The sequence below is a fragment of the Lagenorhynchus albirostris genome, chromosome 5 (genome assembly GCF_949774975.1).
Source record: "Lagenorhynchus albirostris chromosome 5, mLagAlb1.1, whole genome shotgun sequence".
NCBI classification, from domain to species: domain Eukaryota; kingdom Metazoa; phylum Chordata; class Mammalia; order Artiodactyla; family Delphinidae; genus Lagenorhynchus; species Lagenorhynchus albirostris.
The window spans coordinates 25,755,070-25,780,392 of record NC_083099.1 but is presented as its reverse complement, the minus strand read 5'-3'; the positions used below and the strand labels follow the sequence as shown (position 1 = coordinate 25,780,392).

Sequence of the window (25,323 nt, the reverse complement as noted above, 5' to 3'; positions counted from 1 at the left end):
GCAACTAGAGAAAGCCTGCGTGCAGCAATGAACACCCAATGCAGCCAAAATAAATAAATAAATAAATAAAGATTTCTTAAAATGCTTTAAAAGAGTGTGGGAGAAAGAACGGTCACTAGGGTGTTTGAGTATTTCTGTGCTCTTCCCAGATAGATGCTAGGACCACTCTTCCTTGGAGTAAAGTGTGGCCATGTGATTTGCTTTGGCCAATTAAATGTGAGTGGAAGTGCCTTATGTCATTTCCTGGAGGAAACTTTAAGAGCCACTGTTGCAAGGAGGCCCTTTATGTACATGGATGTTTACAGTCCTCTGAGAAAGCACTAGGAAGTCCCCATTTGTGGATAAAAAAAACTGAGGGTCTGAGAGGTGAGGTAGCTTACCCAAGGTCACCCCGTCAGATTTGCCCAACCTCAACTCTTCGAAGCCTGTTCGCCTTCCACTGTGGCTTGCTGCCACTGTTGCTGATTGGTCATCTTGTTGATGTGATTATGTGTTTGGGAAAATGCAGGAACTGATGTGTATTGATACAAATGCTGTAAACCCTTTACCTTCTGAGATATCTGACAACTCTGGAATCGAAACGCCACAGAAACTCTGTATTCTCTTTGCTAATCTCTTGCTGTATACTCCTTCGACTGATGCTCTACAGAACAAGAAAAAAGAGTTTAGGCTTAGGAGTCATAAGAAATTGAGTTTGAGTCAAATCCCAGCCCTGCCACTCACTAGCTGTGTGGATCCAGCAGAACCCCTAACTTCCTTGAACCCCTACTTTCTCACCTACTTTTTTCTTTTTAATCTAGAGTAATACCTACTCCTTATTACAAGGATTAGGTGATGGGTCCATGGAGTGTGCTTGGCATGTTTCAGCTGAATGAATGTGTAAATTTGAAAACATCTGCTGGTCGCCTCGTCCACCTCCTTCTCTGCTCCTTGCACCTAAACCCAATATGGCAGATTGTCTGCAAGATCTTGGTACACTCTGGCCTCTGGGATACCATCTTCCCCGTGGCTCCCTGCGTGCACTGACCTTCTCCCTTTCCCCGAGATTAATGCTCACACTCAGACCCTGCCCTCCCAGGTCCATCTATAGCGCTGGAAGATGGGGCTGATGGTATAGGAGAGAACCTGATCATCCAGGCTTCTGGGCATGGAGAAGATCTGAGTATCTTCTCTGAGGGGAATGATAACCTATTGGTGAATTTTCAGCATAGGAGAAAAATCCTTTAAACTCTTTAAAATTGGGCTTTATTGGATGAGAAAGAGCTCGCTAGGAAGATAAAGATGGCAAGAGCATACAGCATGGCAGAGAAGCTTGACGTCAGCATGCCCAGGGTGCCCTACCACTGGAACGTGCATGGGCCAGAATGAGTTGAGAGGAGGCTGAGATAAGGAGTTGAGACCAGACCATAGTGCGCCATCTTGCCTTGTTAGGAGCCTGGATTCTCTTTTCGTCTTGGAAGGAGACATCAAAAGGTCTTTCAATAGGACATGGCACTGTGAAGTTGATGGCCTGTAATGCAGTCTTTATCTCGGCATGTTTCTAACCCTTCCGAAGTCCACTTATCTACACGCTATAAGCTGTGTGAATGAACCCCTTTGGGCCTGTAATCGTGGGGAGTTTTTCAAGTACTTTTGAGATTGGCAAGGGAACTGGTTCCCATTGGTGAAATTTCCAATTGGGGTTTAACAATGAGGATAGAAAATAACGTGCTAGCAGCTTCTTGCTCCTGGGAACTGGCTCCAGCACTGAGGCTGGGCACTGTTCTGCAGCCCCAATTCGCCTACTGTGCCCTGTTCGTGAATTGGAAAGCCAAAGTCATTGGTGGAACTTTATTTTCATTGGTATTTTTTCCAGTAATTAAAAAAAAAAATGAGACTTCATTTACACTTAAGAAATGTTGCCAGTACGGCCTAGAGCAGGCAGCATATTTTAATTCTTGAGAAGGGCTTTTGAAGTCAGGATGGACCTCGCCTTTCAAAAAAGTCCTCCTTCCTCTGCATGGCCACTGCATGCCACCTGACCATCACCTCTGTGCTCCGTGTCAGTGTTCTGGGGATGGAATCAGACCCTCCCTCCTGGCCGAGATCAGTCTGATCAGTCAGAAACGGCTGCCTTTGGACAAATACCAGGTCCCTGTCTCTCTCTGGGTCACGCCATTGTAGAAGATCTTTTGAAAGACTAATTAATTTGTCCTTTTCCTTAGAGTCCCTACTCAACCTTTTTTTTTTGCGGTACGCGGGCCTCTCACTGCTGTGGCCTCTCCCGTTGCGGAGCACAGGCTCCGGACGCGCAGGCTCAGCGGCCATGGCTCACGGGCCTAGCCGCTCCGCGGCATGTGGGATCTTCCCGGACCGGGGCACGAACCTGTGTCCCCTGCATCGGCAGGCGGACTCTCAACCACTGCGCCACCAGGGAAGCCCCCTACTCATCCATTTTTAACAGCAAAACTTCAAGTTCTAGGTAAAAACTGTATAATCACATCTGCTTTGTGCCTGGACCTCTACACTGGGACCAACCAACCAGGGCCTGTAACTCAGCTGTCGTGGGGGTGAGTCGGGAAGCCTGCTGATGTGCCAGACCCGGCCTTAGGGAGTCCCCGGGGTGTCAGAGACGTGCCTCAGCAGGTGACACCCCGGGGCACCTCTCCCCCAACACGACAACCAGAGCAGCTCTGTTTTATCCATTTTGTATGATATCAGGGCAAAAGTTCTGTTAATGAAATGGCTGAACATGTTTGAAGAAACATAGTTCCAGACATGCACCCCAGAAAGTACCACCCTGCCCTCTGCCTGAGTCTCATCTGCTCTTGGGGGAGCTCATCACACACTTCTCTGCTTGTGGCTCTGTCCCCAGACACCACCTCATCCCTGCCTCTGCTGGGGCCTCTCCTCCAGTGCTCTCTGGACCTTGACCTCCCTAGAGTGTCTAGCTTTGCCTGTTCCTGACAGTGGCACCCCTCTGGCTTTGGATGAAGAGGGCTTTCTGCCCTAGCTCCTGGTCTGGCTGAGTCCTACCCCCTACTTAACAAATAAAGCAGCGGGAGATAAAGAAGGGGATGGTTCTAAAAATTAGAACCTGTTAAGGGACAAACAGAGAGAACCCCCACTGTGGCTTTGGGGAGGAGTCAAGGCAAAGAATAGGAATGGCCAAAAAAGGAATAAAAAGGCAGAAATAACCCTGAGGGTTGCAGTAATCAATAGCGTCTGTTCCTCAGACAGAGAGGAATTAGAGCCACATGTGGACCTGAGATCTGCTGTACATTTTCAGGTCATTTTTTTTTTCCAGACACTAAAAGTAGTGCAGAGACTTGGAATACATGCCGTCACTTAATAAGCTTGGTCTAATTTAATACAAATTCTCTTAATAAAGTCTGTGTTGAAATTATTCTGCATCCCTGGGGGTCTCTGCTGCTGGGAGAAAGAGGCACGTGCTAGCACAGTCCGCCTTACATTCAAGTGGCATTTCCCGAGGGGCTCATGAAGCTCGGTCCCACAGTTTCCTCAGGGAGGCCAAGGTCCAGTTTGGGAAACTGCGTAAACCATCCCCACAGCACCACACTGAAGAGTCACAATGCACATGTGCTTATTCAAAGCTCTCAAAAGCCTGCCAAGAAACCAATCAGTTTGACATTACTTAACCTATGTTTCTCAATCGTATTCCACTGTGGAACTCACTCTTTGTGGAATAGTGTTCTTGGAGCACTGTTTGGGAAACATCTCATTGGAGTTATTAATGCAGATCTCCACCCACTACTAGGGCATGAGTTTGCAGAAAGTAAGGACTATCTGCTTTCACAGATTCTCCTCCCCTTCTCTTTCCTCCTACTTCATGTCCTGGAGAAGGTCAATAATTAGTGTTTATTGAATTATCCCCCATTTTTGAGTTTGTTTTGACAAAGGCGTATGGTTCATGGTCTGACACACAGGGATGACTAACAAGGTGTCTCTTTGCATTGTCTCTACTAAAAAATCAAGAAAAGGTGATTCTAGGACCTGGAGTTCATTTGACATGAGGGTATATTGGTTTAAAGACAACACAGATGGGCTTCCCTGGTGGCGCAATGGTTGAGAGTCCGTCTGCCGATGCAGGGGACCCGGGTTCGTGCCCCGGCCTGGGAGGATCCCACATGCCACGGAGCGGCTGGGCCCGTGAGCCATGGCCACTGAGCCTGCCCGTCCGGAGCCTGTGCTCCGCAACGGGAGAGGCCACAGCAGTGAGAGGCCCGCGTACTGCAAAAAAAAAAAAAAAGACAACACAGATGAAATCAGCTTTAAAATTCAGGCCTTCATGTGTGGAAACACAGTATAACTGAGTTACAATTTTAACGTTGAATCTTATTCTGAAAGTAATATTAATTAGAAAATTTGGCAAGGGTCTTAGAGTAAAAACAGTGTCATTTTAACTTCTCTGAGAGGCACACCAGAGTGAGGAGAAACAAACAGGAGAAGGCCACTGAAAAAAGAGACAGAAAACTCACGTGACTCATTTCAGAGTCCCTTGGTTCTTGCTGTCACCAGAACTAGTGGCCAATTTTGAGTTCCTGCACTGTGCTCAGCTCTGGCTTGTCTTCTGTTTAACAACCCTATGGTGTGGGTGTGATTATCATCCCCATTTTGCAGATGAGGAAACTAAGACTTAGAGAACATAAGAACCTTGGGAAAGGTTACCTAGAGCCTGGATTTGCACCCAGGTCTGTGCCACCCAGAGCCCTCACCCTTAACTATGCTGCTACACCACCTCTGCTTCTAGGGACATGTAAAGTCAGATGGTGTTTCACAGCCAAGTAAGGAAGACCAGAGGATTCTGGAATCTGGGGTCAAACCATTTACCCAAACTCCCTGAGCATTTTTTCCCAGAGATCAGACAAAATCAAGCTGAGGCCAAAGATAACCACAGGCCCCTCGTGCATTATGGTTTAATGGGAGGGTTGAGTTTGGAATCAGACGAGAATTCCAGACCCTCACTACTGCTGCTTATCTGCTCTGGGTCTTTGAGGACCATGTCTTGCCTCTGTGGTCCTGGAGAGTGGAGCGGCCATCCTGGGTGATATATGAGGGCCCTTCTAACTCCATCAACTTAGGTCCCCAACCCCAGAGTAATGACTTTTGTGGTCATCCCATAAGTCGTATGTTTCACTCACTTAGAACATGCCATGTAAATGTTTGCTGGAAAGGCTGGAGGGAGGGAGACATAAAAACCAAAAGATAGAGAAAGCCTGCTGAGAATGTGTCATGGCCAGCCCTGATGGCAGAGCGTCCCTGTCCACAAGTCCCTGCAACTACAGTTCAACCCCCGGGGCTGCACGGACAGTTTTAAAAGCCGCAGCTTATGGGGGTCTATTACACACTTCACTTAGTCTTTGCGTTCCGTGTGTGTCTCCATCACTGAAATGAGGAAATGAGAGAAAGCAAGATTTCAGATGGTCTCACCATTTGCATTGCTCAAAATTGATATCCAACCATCCATGAAATTGTGTTCATTGAGGAGTGTCCCCATCAATAAACCATGCACAGAGCAGCCTCCAACTCAAGCAAGAGGGAACGCGGCCCCCACTACTTTCCATGGGTTTCTCAGACTAAATAGCTGTGGGAATAACAGCAGGAAAAGAAAAAAAAAAAAAAGATCACAGCATCCGCATACGCTTTGCAAGGGGAAGAGACTTAGTACCTTCGCACGACACAGATCTTTTACTCAGAGGAAGGTGAACGTGACTGATTCTAAAGCTACGTGAACAGTCGATGGGCTCACCTCTCAGTGGAAAGAAAGCTGAGGCGGAATTCATTCCCAGTGCAAACTCCGACCCAGAATAACACAGGTAACGTTAAATCACACTTGCCAAACGCTATTATTTTTCAGGACAACTGTGTTTCCCAGCAAACTTGACACAAATCATTGAGAGCTGCTTCTGAAACCATTCAGTGTCTACAGAACCCAGTGTCATTGGACATTCTCCCCCAGCCCCGTGTCAGTTCCGACCTGTCCCCATCTTTCTGAAGCACCCCAATTATGACATCCTCCAAGAAATGCTGCTCGAACTCTCCCGGCCATAGGTACTGTATGGCGTGGAGGTCAAAGGCTTGGGGGCAAGCAAGACCTGAGTTTGAATCAGAATTTCACTAACTTCTGCCCGTAGGGCATTAGGCCATTTACCTACCTAGCTTTGAAAACATCATCTGTAAAAGGAGTTGTATGTTTAGCAGGGAAGAATCTGGATTCACAAAAAGAAAAGTAGTTTTTCCACATCCGTCTTAGTTTCATTTCAAGCCCCTCTTCTATCTGACTGGAGGAGATTTAACCTTGGCAAATTTGGAATTCTCCCATTTCCTTAGGGTGCTCGCTGATGTCAGGGGGCTGGATTGTAGAAGGCGCTAGGGTGTCAAGGGGCCTCCAGTCATCTTTCCATGCAGGTATCCACTGAAATAGTGCCCATCTCTTTGGTCCTCAGTCACTAATGGTCCTTTAGGGCCATCAGTGCTCTCTGTATTGCCTTGCCTTACTTAGGGGCACAGAAATACCTCTGCTGCTTCTCATGTTCTCTGTGAAACCATCCATGGTCCATCTGTCCAGATATGCCAGGCTGGCATTCCCTCCCAATATCACACACCCTTTCCAGGGCTCAGCCCAGGTGGTGGGCCTCAGGTGCCCTCACTCTGCATCTCTTTCATCTTATCCCCCCACCCCTTCCCTGCCACCCGCCAGTCTGGGGTATCATTTCCTAGACTGGGGGAAGGCAGATTTTCTTCCTCTATTTTCCCCCAGATGTTGAAGATACCCACATCTTCCCCACCCTCCTAAAGGTTTAGGATTCTGCAAATGAAAATGAGGAAGAGATTCGGCTTCAAGCCCCATCTTCTCTTCCCCCGTCACAACCCTCCCTGCGGCAATGATCACAAGGCAGAGGTGCGTTTAAGTGGAGGCTAAGATGGGAGAAATCAGAAGAAGAGAGGCATATTCTTATTCACTTGATAAATATTTCTTCATAATGGCCCAGGAGGCCAGGTTTGATTTTGGAATTCTTTTATTAAAAATTGTGGCTTCAGAAAAAAATAAAGAAGAGAGGCTATGATCTCAAAAGTACTATCCTGCCACTTAAGCATTAAATAAAATAGTATATAAAAGAAATTTGCCATGTTTTAGGGACCTAATACTAAATCATGGATGTTATTTTTCCCCCCTCTGATCTGTTGGACACATTGTCTAAATCACATGTTTGGAAATTAATCATGCACTGCCTTAGAACATCTGCTGTACTGGAAATTTACCCATATATTTTTTTTACTTTTCCAGTGTCTATTCTCCCAACTAAATGTAAGCTCCTAGGGAACACAGTCCCATCTTATAATCAACTGAATCAAACAGAAGGCTAGGCAAACAGAAAACACTTTAAAAATGTGTGCAGATCTAACCTGAGGAATCCAAAATTGTGTTTGCAAATATTTAGAGAAGGTTCTTTGTACTAGAAATCAGGTTATTTTCTTTTCTTAAAATAATTCACGAGCATGTGTATGTCTAAATGTTAGCAGGGGAGCCATGTGGTGTGTGCAGACACCCTAGATATTAAATAGAAAGCGATTTTTCACTGTATCCATTATTTTTTTTAAATCCTACATCACAACCACCTCTGAGTGCAAATATATTTCCAATTTTTGCTGGCCTCCTATTGCAAAATGCTAATAGAATTGCGTTCCTGGAGCTGCATCACTAATAGAGTGCATCACAGATCTGGGATTCTTGAGTCAAAAATAGGAAATATGGATGTTTCGCTGAACGAAAATACTGTGTAGGAAGATGTCTTGGCAACCAGGAGAGTCACAGAGTGTGGTCTTTAAGGATGGAGCTTCTGAGTGAGAAGTTGAGGGGGCCTGGATGGCAGACCACAGCGGCTCTCTCCAAGCCACATTCTAGACTGGGCTGCCAAGTACCACTAGTTTGCCCAGTTAGTCCTGAGCACAGATGGATGTACTCACTCTCTAGAGCCCACATTTCACCAATTCCTGCTCATGTGACCTTGGCTACTTTCTCCTCTAACCCCAAGTTTCCTCTGTAACTATAGAATAAGGACCTACCGGAGGAATCCAGCTCCCTAACTTCAGACTATACTACAAAGCTACAGTAATCAAGACAGTATGGTACTGGCACAAAAACAGAAAGATAGATCAATGGAACAGGATAGAGAGCCCAGAGATAAACCCACGCACATATGGTCACCTTATATTTGACAAAGGAGGCAAGGATATACAATGGAGAAAAGACAGCCTCTTCATAAGTAGTGCTGGGAAAACTGGAGAGCTACATGTAAAAGAATGAAATTAGAACACTTCCTAACACCGTACACAAACTCAAAATGGATTAAAGACCTAAATGTAAAGCCAGATATTATAAAACTCTTAGAGGAAAACATAGGCAGAACACCCTATGACATAATCACAGCAAGATCCTTGAGCCACCTCCTAGAGAAATGGAAATAAAAACAAAAATAAACAAATGGGACCTAATGAAACTTCAAAGCTCTTTGCACAGCAAAGGAAACCATAAACAAGACGAAATGACAACCCTCAGAATGCGAGAAAATATTTGCAAACGAAGCAACTGACAAAGGATTAATCTCCAAAATATACAAGCAGCTAATGCAGCTCAATATGAAAAAAAACAAACAACCCAATCTAAAAATGGGCAGAGGACCTACATAGACATTTCTCCAAAAAAGATATACAGATTGCCAACAAACACATGAAAGGATGCTCAACATCATTAATCATTAGAGAAATGCAAATAAAAACTACAATGAGGTATCACCTCACACCAGTCAGAATGGCCATCATGAAAAAGTCTACAAACAATAAATGCTGGAGAGGCTGTGGAGAAAAGCGAACCCTCTTGCACTGTTGGTGAGAATGTAAATTGATACAGCCACTATAGAGAACAGTATGGAGATTCCTTAAAAAATTAAAAATAGGGGGCTTCCCTGGTGGCGCAGTGGTTGAGAGTCCACCTGCCAATGCAGGGGACACGGGTTCATGCCCCGGTCCGGGAAGATCCCACATGCCACGGAGCGGCTAGGCCCGTGAGCCATGGCTGCTGAGCCTGTGCGTCCGGAGCCTGTGCTCCGCAATGGGAGAGGCCACAACAGTAGGAGGCCTGCATACCGCAAAACAAACAAACAAACAAAAAAAACCACTAAAAATAGAATTACTATATGACCCAGCAATCCCACTACTGGGCATATACCCTGTGAAAACCATAATTCAAAAAGAGTCATGTACCACAGTGTTCATTGCAGCTCTACTTACAATAGCCAGGAAATGGAAGCAACCTAAGTGTCCACTGACAAATGAATGGATAAAGAAGATGTGGCACATATATACAATGGATTATTACTCAGCCACAAAAAGAAATGAAAATACCTAGAAACAAATGACAATGAAAACACGACAACCCAAAAGCTATGGGATGCAGCAAAAGCAGTTCTAACAGAGAAGTTTATAGCAATAAAATCCTACCTTAAGAAACAAGAAACATCTCAAATAAACAACCTAACCTTACACCTAAAGCAATTATAGAAAGAAGAACAAAAAAACCCCAAAGGTAGCAGAAGGAAAGAAATCATAAAGATCAGATCAAAAATAAATAAAAAGAAATGAAGGAAATGATAGCAAAGATCAATAAAACTAAAAGCTGTTTCATTGAGAAGATAAACAAAATTAATAAAACATTAGCCAGACTCATCAAGAAAAAAAGGGAGAAGACTCAAATCAATAGAATTGGAAATGAAAAAGGAGAAGTAACAACTGACACTGCAGAAATACAAAGGATCATGAGGGATTACTACAAGCAACTATATGCCAATAAAATGGACAACCTGGAAGAAATGGACAAATTCTTAGAAATGCACAACCTTCCGAGACTCAACCAGGAAGAAATAGAAAAAATGAACAGAACAATCACAAGCACTGAAATTGAAACTGTGATTAAAAATCTTCCAACAAACAAAAGCCCAGGACCAGATGGCTTCACAGGCGAATTCTGTCAAACATTTAGAGAAGAGCTAACACCTATCCTTCTCAAACTCTTCCAAAATACAGTGGGGGGAAGAACGCTCCCAAACTCATTCTACAAGGCCACCATCACTCTGATACCAAAACCAAAGATGTCACAAAGAAAGAAAACTACAGGCCAATATCACTGATGAACGTAGATGCAAAAATCCTCAACAAAATACTAGCAAACAGAATCCAACAGCACATTAAAGGATCATACACCATGATCAAGTGGGGTTTATCCCAGGAATGAAAGGATTCTTCAATAAATGCAAATCAATCAATGTGATACACCATATTAACAAGTTGAAGGAGGAAAACCATATGATCATCTCAATAGATGCAGAGAAAGCTTTTGACAAAATTAAACACCCATTTATGAGAAAAACCCTGCAGAAAGTAGGCATAGAGGGAACTTACCTCAACATAATAAAGGCCATATATGACAAACCCACAGCCAACATCCTCCTCAATGGTGAAAAACAGAAACCTTTTCCACTAAGATCAGGAACAAGACAAGGTTGCCCATTCTCACCGCTATTATTCAACATAGTTTTGGAAGTTTTACCCACAACAATCAGAGAAGAAAAAGAAATAAAAGGAATCCAAATTGAAAAAGAAGAAGTAAAGCTGTCACTGTTTGCAGATGACATGATACTATACATGGAGAATCCTAAAGATGCTACCAGAAAACTACTAGAGCTAATCAATGAATTTGGTAAAGTAGCAGGATACAAAATTAATGCACAGAAATCTCGTGCATTCCTATACACTAATGATGAAAAATCTGAAAGTGAAATTAAGAAAACACTCCCATTTACCATTGCAACGAAAAGAATATAATATCTAGGAATAAACCTACCTAAGGAGACAGAAGACCTGTATGCAGAAAATTATAAGACACTGATGAAAGTGATTAAAGATGATACAAACAGATGGAGAGATATAACATGTTCTTGGATTGGAAGAATCAACATCGTGAAAATGACTCTACTACCCAAAGCAATCTACAGATTCAATGCAATCCCTATCAAACTACCAATGCCATTTTTCACAGAACTAGAACAAAAAAGTTCCCAATTTGTATGGAAACACAAAAGACCCTGAATAGCCAAAGCAATCTTGAGAACGAAGAACAGAGCTGGAGGAATCAGGCTCCCAGACTTCAGACTATACTACAAAGCTACAGTAATCAAGAGAGTATGGTACTGGCACAAAAACAGAAATATAGATCAATGGAACAGGATAGAAAGCCCAGAGATAAACCCACGCACATATGGTCACCTTATCTATGATAAAGGAGGCAAGAATATACAGTGGAGAAAAGACAGCCTCTTCAGTAAGTGGTGCTGGGAAAACTGGACAGGTACATGTAGAAGTACGAGATTAAAACACTCCCTAACACCATACACAAAAATAAGCTCAAAATGGATTAAAGACCTAAATGTAAGGCCAGAAATTATCAAACCCTTAGAGGAAAACATAGGCAGAACACTCTATGACATAAATCACAGCAAGATCCTTTTTGACCCACCTCCTAGAGAAATGGAAATAAAAACAAAAATAAACAAATGGGACCTAATGAAACTTAAAAGATTTTGCACAGCAAAGGACGCCATAAACAAGCCAAAAGACAACCCTCAGAATGGGAGAAAATATTTGCAAATGAAGTAACTGACAAAGGATTAATTTCCAAAATTTACAAGCAGCTCATGCAGGTCAATAACAAAAAAACAAACAACGCAATCCAAAAATGGGCAGAAGACCTACATAGACATTTCTCCATAGAAGATATACAGATTGCCAACAAACACATGAAAGAATGCTCAGCATCATTAATCATTAGAGAAATGCAAATCAAAACTACAATGAGATATCATCTCACACCAGTCAGAATGGCCATCACCAAAAAGTCTACAAACAATAAATGCTGGAGAGGGTGTGGAGAAAAGGGAATCCTCTTGCACTGTTGGTGGGAATGTAAATTGATACAGCCACTATGGGGAACAGTATGGAGGTTCCTTAAAAAACTACAAATAGAACTACCATATGACCCAGCAATCCCACTCCTGGGCATATACCCTGAGAAAACCATAATTCAAAAAGAGTCATGTACCAATATGTTCATTGCAGCTGTATTTACAATAGCCAGGAAATGGAAGCAACCTAAGTGTCCATCGACAGATGAATGGATAAAGAAGATGTGGCACATATATACAATGGAATATTACTCAGCCATAAAAAGAAACGAAACTGAGTTATTTGTAGTGAGGTGGATGGACATAGAGTCTGTCATACAGAGTGAAGTAAGTCAGAAAGAGAAAAACAAAATACCGTATGCTAACACATATATATGGAATCTAAAAAACAAACAAAAAAATGGTCATGAAGAACCTGGGGACAGGACAGGAATAAAGATACAAACATAGTAGAGAATGGGCTTGAGGATACAGAGAGGGGGAAGGGTAAGCTGTGACAAAGTGAGATAAGGGACATATATACACTACCAAATGTAAAAGAGATAGCTAGTGGGAAGCAGCCGCATAGCACAGGGAGATCAGCTCGGTGCTTTGTGACCACCTAGAGGGGTGGGATAGGGAGGGTGGGAGGGAGGTGCAAGAGGGAGAGGATATGGGGATATATATATATACGTATAGCTGATTCACTTTGTTATACAGCAGAAACTAACACAACATTGTAAAGCAATTATACTTCAGTAAAGATGTAAAAAAATAAATAAAAAAGAATAAGTACCTACCTCCCAAGAGTTTGATGAAGATTCAACAGCATTGGGCACATAGTTCATGCCAGTCATTGAGAGTTGTTGTTGGATCTGCTGCTCCAAGTGGGGGACAAGGCGGGGAAGGGATGACCACCTGGATGCCTTGGAGTGGGCAGCTCTACCATTCAGACCCAGGCTCACACCCTTCTTCCTGCAGATCAACAGAAGTGTCGCTTTACTAGGGCAGGGACATGCTAATGGCTGTGAGGAGTGCTGTATCTATGAGGGCTTCGAGGGCCTAAATCCAAAGACCCCACATTGGCTCCCCCATACCCAAAGCCATAGTCACCTCAGGTCATCCCTCAAAGCCAAATGTGTGGACTGATCACTTCAACAGAGGTTTCTTCTTTCATTTCCAATGTGAAGATGCTCTGGGTGTCAAGTAACAACGGTCTGAGTTAAAGCAGCTTAAGCTGTAAAGATGGATGATTGGCTGCCACAGCTGAGCACACTCCATGGTAAAGCAGTGAGGAGGTCTGCTCAGGGTTCGTTCAGCCTTCTCTGCTCTCCTGGCTCCGCGCCCTCCAGGAATTGCCTTGGTTGTCCCTGGTCTGCTTGCGGGATGGCTACAGCCGCTCTCAGCCTTCTATCTTCACATAATGATCTCCAGGGAAAGAGAGCAAGAGCAGGTTCCAGAAACTTTCTAGAGAGAAGATGGAAGCTCTTTTCCCAGAGGCTGCCAGTCAATTTCCCCGCTCAGCTCACTGGCTTAAATTCGGTCTTATGATTAACCCTAGACCAACTCCTATGGCTTTTTGGATGCCAGATGCTGATTGGCTTCATCTTGGTATGAGGGGGCCCAAGTATAGGCCTCATTCTGTCCCTGGAGCAATGGAGATGGAATAACCTTTGACTAAACAGAGTCCATCCCTGGAACTCAAGTCAACCCCCCAAACCTCAGGGCTGCCATTGCAAGAGGACAGGAGTGAGATGGATGCTGGAGAGGCACCACAGGTCTACAACTCTGCTGGACCATCTTCTTCAATTCAGCAAACAATTATGAAGTGTCTGCTGTGTGCCAGGCAGGGTGCAAGATGTTTGATGACACAGGGACAGGGGCTCATGTTATTGAGAGGGATAAATGAGCCAACTTGTGCAAAGTGCCTGGGGCAGCCCTCAGCCCCAATACCTGTTCAGTATTGTCTTCATTACAATGAATCCTGCATGAGTATTCCCTGCCATCCAGGAGACAGACTTAAAGCAATAAATTCCAGCAGCGTATGGAGAGGGGCAAGAGTAAGCCTGTGGGTGGCATAAAGGAGAGAGCTGACTCAAGGAGTATGTAGAAGCCTGGCCTCAGGAAGTGTATAGCCCACTGGTTCTTAACCTTGACTTCATGTTTGATTCACCTGAAAGAGATAGAGGAATGGATAGAGAAGATGTGGTATATATACAGAGTGGAATATTACTCAGCCATCAAAAAGAAGGAAACAATGCCATTTGCAGGAACATGAGTGGACCTAGAGATGATCATACTAAGTGAAGTAAGTCAGACAAAGACAAATATCATATTATAAAATCACTTATGTGTGGAATCTAAAAAAAAAAAGATACAAATGAACTTATTTACAAAACAGAAAGAGATTCACAGACATAGAAAACAAACTTATGGTTAGCAAAGGGGAAAGAACAGGGCTAAGGGATAAATAGAAGGTTGGGATTCACACATGCACACTACTATATAGAAAATAGATAACCGACAAGGACCTACTATATAGCACAGAGAACTACACTATAGTCAATATTTTATAATAACTTATAGGGGAAAAGAACCTGTGCCATATAACTGAAACTAACACAACGTTGTAAATCAACTATACTTCAATTTTTAAAAAAACTCCCCACACCAGTTAGGTCACAATCTCTGGGGGTGGGACCCCTCACCAGGGTCAGTTTATCTTTTTAAATATCCCCAGGTGGGGGCTTCCCTGGTGGCACAGTGGTTGAGAGTCCGCCTGCCGATGCAGGGGACACGGGTTCGTGCCCCGGTCCGGGAAGATCCCACGTGCCGCGGAGCGGCTGGGCCCGTGAGCCATGGCCGCTGGGCCTGCGCGTCCGGAGCCTGTGCTCCGCAATGGGAGAGGCCACAACAGTGAGAGGCCCGTGTACCGCAAAAAATAAAAATAATAAATAAATAAATATCCCCAGGTGATTAAAATGTGTAGCCGAAGTCAAGAACCACCCCTTATAGGCTATTGAAGACATAAAGCACAAATACATTAACGAACAATGCTGAGTTGTGAGGGTGCATTAAAATGAACTATTGTGTTCCAGGCTCAGAGCAGGGAGAGGGCAAGGTAGACAGGGGGCCTAAGGGGACTTGAAGAACCAGTGGGATCTGCCTGATCCTCTCAGTGTGAGAGGAACGGGTGCGAGCAAATGTATGTGTGCAAACCTAGAGGGTGTATCAGTCTGGACCCAGCCAGGAGAGAGAAACAAGGAAATATAAAAAATTATTAACTATAGCAGCGTATTAGAATAAGGAAGGATTAGCTGCTAAGTAGAGAGAACTCTGAAGGCTATAGGAATGCAGATATCAGGACACCCACCCTCCCTGGGGCTGAAAAAGAGCACCCTGTGGAGAGCCCTCTGCCACCCAGGCAGAGCTCCAGGCTTGGCGGACACAGCGTGGCTCACTGAAGGGCAGAGAAATCGCTGTGCTGTTACTCCGGCAGAACCTTCCAGGAACCTGCCCTCCAGATGCTGGGGAAAGCTGTCCACAGGGAGGTTTCTCATGGAGCACACGGATGGGGGCCACGGCTGAGACAGCGCAGGAGAAATCAGGAGGCAAAACCCAGCAACGTCCCCTACAAGCAAGTGGAGGCTCAGAGAGGCAACAGAACCTCCTCAGGGAGTTAGCAAAGCTGGCTTTCCACCCAGATCCATCTTTCCTGTACGTTCAGCCACCTCTCTGAACAAACAGAAATGCAAGATCCAGACTAAGATCATTGACATAAGCTGCCCAGGGATGGAAGGGGTCTGTGCTCCGTGAAGTCAGTGGGGAGGGCTTCGTGGAGGAGGTGAGGCTTCCAACGGACCTTAGGGGGGCTTTTATTTTAAGGAAACGAGGGAGAAAAATGACAAGAGGTGGCTTCCAGGCTGCCTTTGCCACACAAGCCGCGTTGATCAATTTCACATGCAGAAGAGCCGACCTGGGCTCAGACGGGACTCAGCACAACCAGTAGAGGGAACAGTAAAAAAAAACTCTTGGGTGACGAGAAGAAGGTCCGAGGTAGAACAGAATCAAGGAAGCCCTTATATGCCAGAGAACCTCGATCGGAGCTGATGTGAAATCAACTCACTGTGAGACAGCCAGGACCCAGGGACCTGGGGCTCCTAGGACCCCTCAATCGCATGCCAGCCTCTCTGTGGAATGCATACAGCAGAGCAAATGCCAGCTCTGCAGTCACATACACCACTAGAGTACCAGCTCCAGCATTTAGCTGTGTGTCCTGGGGCAAGTCCCTCAACCTTTCTGAGTCCCAGGGTTCTTCATCCGTCAGTTGGAAACAATGATCCCTTCTTTGCAGGCTCGCTCAGGTGAAGTCCCCAGCACACAGCCTGGTGCACGGCGCGTCTTTCATCACTGGCAGATTCTCCCTCTCCTACTTTTACTCTGTAGGCCCTTCCTGTCTTTTAAGACCTCCCGCGCCTCTGAAAGTAAATGTTTTAAATTCAGGAATTCCAGATTCCTAAACAGGTGCACCTGGAGGAGTGCCAAGGTCTTGGCGGCCAATGACATCCTCTCGAGACTCGGGCTTCACAACTCTGCGCTCACCACTTGGAAGGAAAAGCTCGGGTTCAGGGGATGCAGCCACTGTGTTCTTGGCTCCCCAGCCAGATGGCGCCTTGAAGTGACGTTTCCTACCCAGTGTCCGCAGGGCAAATAACGACGCTTCTTTATCTTTTAGGAGGAGAAGTCACCAAGCCGCGCTTTGCTCAATTCTTCCACGGCAGCCTGGCCAGTCTCACCATCCGCCCTGGCAAAATGGACAGTCAGAAGGTGGTTTCCTGCCTGCAGGCCTGCAAGGAAGGGCTGGATATCAATTCCCTGGAAAGCCTGGGCCAAGGAATAAAGGTAAGGAAGGAGCCAGCATCGCTCCCGGTGAGACGGTGCCTTGTGAGGCAGAGGCTGCTAAACACCAGTGCAATCCTGGACGCGGAGTCATTTCCTGCCACGTCACATCGAGCTGGTACCATGGCAAAGGTGCTGCCACAGCAGGGAGATCGGTGACGGTGACCGTGACCGCACAACAGACTCTCTGCCGCCTCCTGAAATTCCTAGATGAAGCCCTCGAGTGCAATCAGTTCAGTGCATAAAAGCAGGCACACGTTCAATGTCTACCTGGAGGGAGTTGCTATATTTCATTGTTTCCTGGGTTGGGGGGTTGCTTTGTTGTTTATTTGCCCAAAGGAACTGAGGGAGCAGTTACGCAAGCACAACCTTCAGAAATACAGAAAAGTAGGATTAAAAGTTTGGACCATGGAAACTAGTAATTACAAAGGAAGGTCACCCCGGGGTGGATGGAATTAGAAAGCAGATGCAGAGGTCACTGGGTCTTATGTTGTTAAGTTGAGGCCCGGATTGGGCTCCAGGCAATGTCTGGCTGCCAAAGGGAATATGAACAGATTCACAATTTCGTCATCCACACAACATAAAACTCTTCAAACGATCCAAGGGAATCCAAGCTGCATTTTGAGAAAAGCTCCTCCTGAGGGGCGCAGGATGTGGCTGACTGTCCTCGTCAAGCACCTCCCTGCCCACGATGGGCGGGGATAGATCTGGCCTCACCTGGACCGAGGAGCACCTGCCCGCATCAGGCCTCGGGGTCCTGAGCAAAGAGCAGGGTAGACATTATCACAGCCCCCGCTCCATCATAGCGGACCCCAGTGACAGCAGGCAGCCCCTTGGCCTCCTCTCTGGGAGTGAGGGCGGCCCACCCTCTGTCTCCAGGGACACAGGACAGCCCCATGAGGCCCCAGCGGCTGTGAAGTTTTCCCAAGGAGGGAGTGACCAGAAGAAAGGTTTCCCACCACCTCCCATCCGTCCCCACTCAGCACTGCCCATGGAGCTGCCCGGCCTCCCCACCCCAGGCCTGCGTCTCCTGGACAGGGGTCACCACTCCAACAGAGGGCCCCCTCATTTACACTCTCAGTGGCCAACTGCTTGTGGGGCTCTGACTTGGGCTGGCCTTGGAGGGACCAGTGATCTAGGCAAATCACGCCTCGACTTCACGTTGCAGTCACTTCAGCAAACATTCCGCGGACACCCGTATAATTTGGCTCTGGGCTGCGGAGAGGGACACGAAAATGAATGTTCCAAGATTATTGTCTTTGGGGCACTCAGTGGCCCAAGCAGACACCTGTAATCCAGTGCTCCAATGATTATGAGCACCGACATTTACTGAGGGTCTCCTGGGTACCAGGCACTGTTCTAAAACCTTTATGGGTTTAACTCACTTAAGCCCCAGAACCACCTATGATAAATGTACCATGAATCTTCCCATTTTGCACATGAGGAATGGAGGCCTGGAAGAGAAAGGGAAGTTGCCAGGGATCCTAGAGTGAGTCAGGAGCAGAGCCAGAATGTGATCCCAGGCAGTTCTGCTCCAGAGCTTCAGAACCGGGAGCAACAGCAGGGAGGGAAGGCTCCTCGGAGGAGGTGAAGCCTGAGCATATTGTTTAGGACAGGTAAGAACCAACCAGGAGAGAGGCAGGCAGTGGGCGGCAAGGGAGAGGGCAGGGCGGTCACTCTAGGCAGAAAGCCAGTGTTACAAGTACCCAAATTGCAGGAGGCAAGCTAGGAAGCGGGACCAGAGAGGTAGGCAGAGGCCGGGTCACGGGGCCTTGTTAATGTCTGGTGTTTACTTTTTTTTCTGTTGGCAACAAGCAACCATTGAAGGGCTCCAGGCAAGGCAGCATGATCTGGACAGGCGTGGGGTTCAGAATGCTCACCCTGGAGCCCTGGTCAGAGGGGGAAATGGGAGGAGTACACAAGCAGGGTAAAGCATGAATGACCTTCCAGAACATTGTTTAAAATGCATGAAACGCATACACACAGGTGCTCTCGATAGCTAATCACCTGTCTGAAGGAAACTCACAAGACCGCCTGTACTGCAAAGGCCAGCGTTCCACCTGTCAATTTCATGGCAGCTGGCCCAGGCAAGCCCCCCGTGGCACATTTCATACAGATCTCCTCACAGGCAGAGCCTAGGGTCTGATCCTTGGTCTACTGTTTGTATTGTTCCCTCAGGGTTTTGTCAAGCCAGTGAAATCTGTCCTCCAACAGATCCAGAATCTGTCCCCTCTCTGATTCTGGATTTGCTCCCTGCCCCTGCGTGGATCTTCTCTGCTCTAGACCATCCCACGGGGCCACAGTGGCAGGATTCCAAGCACCACAGAACACATAAACCAAAGATGCTGGACTTACAAGCCACACATTCTTAGAACTATAAATTAAGAACCATAGCAATCCCTACATAGCGGTCCTAGCCTGTGAAAGAGGAAGCGCTAAATGAAATGGCACCCAGAGCTGTGGGGAGTGGAGGGGGCTCATCTGACTTTTTAGAATACCACCTGCTCAGAACCAGTCACTGCAAACGATCCTTTCCCATCCTTAGGGCGCGGCGGGCAAGAACTAGTTCACTGTATGAGCAGTTAATGATAACACACACGATGTTACGGTGCACCCACTGGGGGCTATTTTAAGCTCATTATCCCTACTCCTCACAACAAATTAAATATTATGACCCCATTTCAGAAATAAGGAGGTTGGGGCTCAGGGACTTGGCCAAAATACGTCTAGGCTCTTTCCTCCACAAGACTCAGATGAGAAGGCATTCTTGAAAATTCTTAAAACTGCTTCCAACCTGCCTTTCCTCCTTCGTCCCTCATTTCTTTTTTGAATAATGACTAATACTTTCTCTACTGGCTCCTGTCCTCCTCCCTCCCCTCTGGCTAGTCCAAAAAGTGAGGGCCTGCCACGATTAAGAAAACATCCCGTCTACTCACAGGGTCCCACGTGGGTTCCTCGTCTCACTTGTCTTCCCCTGGATCATCCATATTTCCAGCTATTTCTCCAGCATGTCTGGAGTCATCACATGATCGAAGTGGTTGTTGTTATGTATCCATACGAGACACTGTGGAATCGCCACATCCCTGAAGAATACACGCTTCTGATTTTCATAGCGTCATTCCTGCCAGATTGTCATCTCTAGTGTGGAAGAGTGGGAAAAAGCAAGAGCTTTGGGACAAAACCCTCCTAGGTTCAAAGCACAGTATGGATATTCATGACCTGGGTGACCTTGGGCAAGGTACTTTAATCCTTTAAGCCCCAATTTCCTTGTGTGCAAAATGGACTTAGTATTATTTTGTAGTGATGTAAGAATTGAATAACATATATTTTTTTATATATCCTTACATATATTTATATATCAGATATAGCAAAGAGACACATACAGATGAGATATATAGATATAGATATACATATAGATATAGATACAGATCTCCCCTAGAAAACCTGATAACTAGGCTCTCAACAAAGCACAGTTCCCTTCTCCTGCTGGGCTGACCTTGCACTTGGCATTGCTGATGCCCCAGCTTCTTTTGAAAAGTAATCCTGGGTGACAGTTGCAACAGAAGAGCCTCTATTGCAGGGAATCTTCATCTGTCCCAGCCCGGAGGAGCTGGCAGGGAAGCCGAGGTGCCTGGAGGGCCACAGCCAGCCTGTCCTCAAAGAACAGGCCAGGGCTTTCGGCAGGGACTTCACCGATGCCCCAGCCTGACCCTCCAGGACCGCTGACCATTCTGCTAAGACCATCTGTCTAACCGCTTCTTGGTTCAAAGAAAGGAACCACTGTGGCTATAGCCCAGCTTTCCAGGGAGAGTGAGTGCTGTCACCTTTTGCTAGGTCCCCAGGAAGCCATCTCCTGCCCCTGTGGAAATGCCAATACCATCCTGTGTCTCGCAAAACCAGAGACCGACCCTCAGGCATGCCACGAAAGACAACACAAACATACAAGCAAGACCTATTCTAGTGGAGGGTTTTATTGATCCTGCAAGAACCGTGTTGACGGCTAGCCAGTGCCCACCTCAAGCCCTGTGGCAGTCCTTGGGGTGCTCTGGCAGCCAGACTTGGGTATTCACTAGGATCCAACACATTCCCTAACCTGTCCCCTCCCTAGGAGGCTTCAGTGGGAGTGCCCTCTGCTGATGCCACGGGCTGCTGCCCAGTCCATCCTCCTGGATGAATTGCTTGATTTTCCTGTTCAGCCCTCATGCACGGCTCAGAGATTGGCCTTTTCTGCAGGGGGCATCATCTTGTCTCATGCTTGTCGTGTACTGGACCCTCTAGATGCTGAAAAAAGTCAGTGGACCTTGCCCTCGAGGTGCTCACAGTCTGCTGGTGGGGGGCACACAAACAGACAGATAGCAAAAGCACCAAAAGACCGCTACAGCAGGGGTTGGCAGGGACGGGGAGAGTGCAAAACACATGGAAACTTCAGTGGTATATTTAGAAGAATGACTTTCAATCTGCTCAAATGAGAAATGGATGATCTGTAAAACACTCAGAACTATTGATGATTCACCAGCATGTGGCATATCCACGGCTGAGCACGCTAAGCTAGTGAGTCAGCCCCAGCAAGAGAGAGACCAACAAGAGGCCGACTGTAGCATCACCTGTGCATATGCCCAGGGGCTCCTGAATCCAGCATAGGGAACAGTGCTTGTGACCAGACGTCGCAGCTCAGAGAGACCCTGCTCAGGGCTTTGAGGACAGGAGGAAACTGGATCATAGGGAAAGAGGAACAGTGAGGGCAGCGGGGGACCATTCACTCATTCATCTAACAGGGGCTTCCGGGGCACTAGGACAAGGTTCTGAGATTCGGGGATAACAGTCGGAGCCCCTGTCCTCAGTGAGCTCCTAGTCACTGCACTATAATAATTATACTACCATTTCATAGCACTATAGGAGTTCAGTGGGGACCTAAGTGAGGGAAGCTGGGGAGGCTTCAAGGAGGAGGTAACAATGAAACAATCACATGATAGTTGAAAGAGACAAAGACTGAGCTATCAGTTGGCTGGGGGTCACCATGCAAGGGACTTATTATGCGGGACAATGGCAGCACAGTACTCATGAGATAACTACCTCCTGATAGCGTCTGGACACAGAACAGGAACTCTTGTAAAGACATCCGAGTCATATCAGGGAAAAGCTAATATAGATAGATTTTCTCTTAAAAGCTTGAAAACATAATCTACTTCATGGAAACAGTAATGCAAAATAAAACTACAATAAGATAGTATTTATCACCTATCAGATTGGCAAAAGTCCCAAGTTTGACAGCACGCTCTGTTGAGGTTTTGGAAGAACATTCTCATACGCTATGAGAGGGAGAGCATATTGGTATAATCCCTAGCAATGGAAAATTTGCAACATTTGTCAAAATTTAAACTGTATATACTCTCTGACCTAGCAATTTCCCTTGTAGGGATTTATACTACAGATATATTTACACACTTAGGAAATGTTATATATATAAGATTATTCATTGTGCCATTATTAGTGTAAGACTGGAAATAACCCAATGTTCACATTATGAGACTGGTTAAGTAAATTATTTAATATTAAATAATATTAAACAACTTAAAAAAAAATAAAAGCTCTCCAAGACAAAAGCTAAGTGAAAAAAGCAAAGTACAGTATAGTATGTAACAAGCTACCTTTGGTGTAAGAAAGGAGAAAAATGGGAATCTATATTCATTGATTATATATTCATAAAATGCTTAGGTATAACTGTCAGGATACGCTAGGTTATGCTGCAGTAACAAGTGACTAAAATTTCAGTGAATTATACAGCAATTTTTTTTTTTATGGTGTGCACTTCATGCCCATTAAAGACTGGCTGCAGCTCTGCCCCCCCTCACTGTGAAACCCAGGCTGATAGACCATTAGGGAACTTTGCAGATTTCATGGCAGAGGGAGAGGGGCATGGAACCACGAATTAACTGGCTGTGAAATCTACCACCCGGGTGTGAACCAAACAATACCTCTGCCTACTTTTTGTTGGCCAAGCAAGTCACATGACCACTGTTGAGCGCAACAGGGCAAAAACGTATATCCTGTATGGAAGAACCATAAATCACATGATCAAGCCTGCTGACAGGCTTGTATAAGCAGCTCACTGGGAGGGGAAACAACTAATTTTAAACAATAATGCAATTTGTCACTAAGAAATTAACGGAACAGTGATCACCTGTGGGATAAGGTTGAGGAAATTGGTTGGATAGGAGATAGGAATAAGATGGACACTTTCACTTAGCACATATATATATTTGAATATATATGCTCCATGCTCCATTCAAAGAAGAGAAACTGCTGGGAACACCACGGAAGAGACAAGTCTGGATCTACTTTATCTGGTTTGAGGACCCAAGTGACTCAGTGGGGAGCATCGGAGCCCCTGGGCCTTCACCCAGCGTGGGATACCAGGGAGCCAGGACAGGACAGATAGATAACAAACCTAGGGCAGCTGGCAGGTGTGTAAACAGCAGGTGATTAAAACTCACGGGAAACCAGAGTTTAGCACCTAGAAGGCAAGACCAAGAATCGGATCTAAGAGAGAAGGAAGGCCATTAACTTAAAAATGAACTTTAAGGTTGGAAACTAAAAAGATGGGACATGGGTCAGGAGGTGGAGTGCAGGGTGAATGGGGGAGCAGTTCAAGGCCAAAGTCAAGACAGCAAAAGGAACAAAAGCCCCAGGTTTCCGGGCTGTGAGCTGAGGGCGTGGCAGTCCAAGAACTGAAAGTCTCTGGGAGGGACCCCATCGTAGCCCAGAGCATGAGCGCACCAAAGGCTGGGCCCCAAGAGCACTGTGTCTGGGATTTCAGAATTCATCCTGTGGCTCCCGGTGGTATCACCAGGAGTTTATAATCCACGGGGAATCTTACAGAGGAGGGTCCCGAAGCCCATCAGAGGGCAGCAGGGATCGCTTGACGGGTTAAAACAGTTACCTGTGCACACAGCTCCTGCACTTGCACCTGCTCTGGAGACGCCTGTGCGGGCCTTAGCGGCCTTTGCATGGAGATGGAGGGTCTCCGTGAGACTGGGTACATGGTTGATCATTCTCTCCTGTGATACTGCCTTCTGTCTTCCAGTATCATTTCAACCCCTCGCAGTCTGTCCTGGTGATGGAAGGTGACGACATTGGGAACATCAACCGTGCCCTCCAGAAGGTCTCCTACATCAACTCCAGGCAGTTCCCAACCGTGGGTGTGCGGCGCCTGAAAGTCTCTTCCAAGGTCCAGTGAGTGGACGCTGGGCAGCCTGGGGCTCAGCCAAGGCATCAGGGATGGTCCCTGGGAATGTTCTCTCGTAAAACAGGATTCACCTCTCTTCAACTATTGGCAGCTTCTCTGCTCTCCCTATGAGGACACCCCAATGGATCTGTGTTCTGGTTTTGTTGTTTTTTTTTTTAAGTGAAATATAGTTGACATACAATGTTTTGTTGGTTTCAGGTGTACTGCTTAGTGATCTGATGTTTACATACACTATGAAATGATCACTATGATAAGTCTAGTAACCATAGGTCCCTATATAGAGTTATTACAATGTTACTGACCATATTCCTTATGCTGTATGTTACGTCCCTGTGGATTTTTTATTTTATAACTGGAGGTGCGTACCTCTTAATCTCCTTCACCTATTTCACCCCACCCCCAACACCCTCCCTTCTGGCAACCACCTGTTCTCTGAATCTATGAGTTTGTTTTTGTTTTGTTTTTTAGATTCCACATGTAAGTGAAACCATACGGTCTTTCTCTGTCTGACTTATTTCACTTAGCATAACACCCTCTAGATCTATTCGTGTTGTTGCCAATTGCAAGATTTTATTGTTTTTTCTCATGACTTAGTAATATTCCATGTGTGTGTGTGTATATATACACACATCATTTATTATTATAGTATTAACATATGTGTTAAATATATACTATATTACAAATATATATCATATATATACACACAAATAAATATATATATACACACACACCATAAATATATAAAACCACATCTTCTTTATCCATCCATCTATCCTTGGACAGTTAGGTTGCTTCCATATCTTCGTTAATGTAAATAATGCTGCAATGAACATTAGTGTGCATATATCTTATCGAATTACCATTTTTATTTTCTTCAGGTAAATAACCAGAAGTGAAATTGCTGGATTATGTGACAGCTCTATTTTTAGTTTTTGAGGGGAACCTCCATACTGTTTTCCATAGTGGCAGCACAAATTTACATTCCCACCAATAGTGTTTAGAGGTTTCCTTTTCTCTACATGCTCGCCAACACTTTTTATTTATTTTTGATATTAGCCATTCTGACAGGGGTGAGGTGGTACCTCATTGTGGTTTTGATTCACATTTCCCTGATGATTAGTGATGTTGAACATCTTTTCATGTGTCTGTTGGCCATCAGTATGTCTTCTTTGCAAAAATGTC

General features: G+C 45.6%; 1 protein-coding gene across 2 annotated transcripts in view; it reads left to right on the top strand.

The window, feature by feature from the left end:
* CLSTN2 (calsyntenin 2) overlaps positions 1–25,323 on the top strand; it is a 634,178-nt gene that overhangs the window by 595,930 nt on the left and 12,925 nt on the right. For both annotated transcript variants that reach the window (XM_060149165.1, XM_060149164.1), the window contains 2 exons: positions 16,732–16,898; positions 23,980–24,128. In XM_060149165.1, the coding sequence (XP_060005148.1) occupies positions 16,732–16,898; positions 23,980–24,128 (316 nt within the window). The remainder of the gene's footprint in view (positions 1–16,731; positions 16,899–23,979; positions 24,129–25,323) is intronic.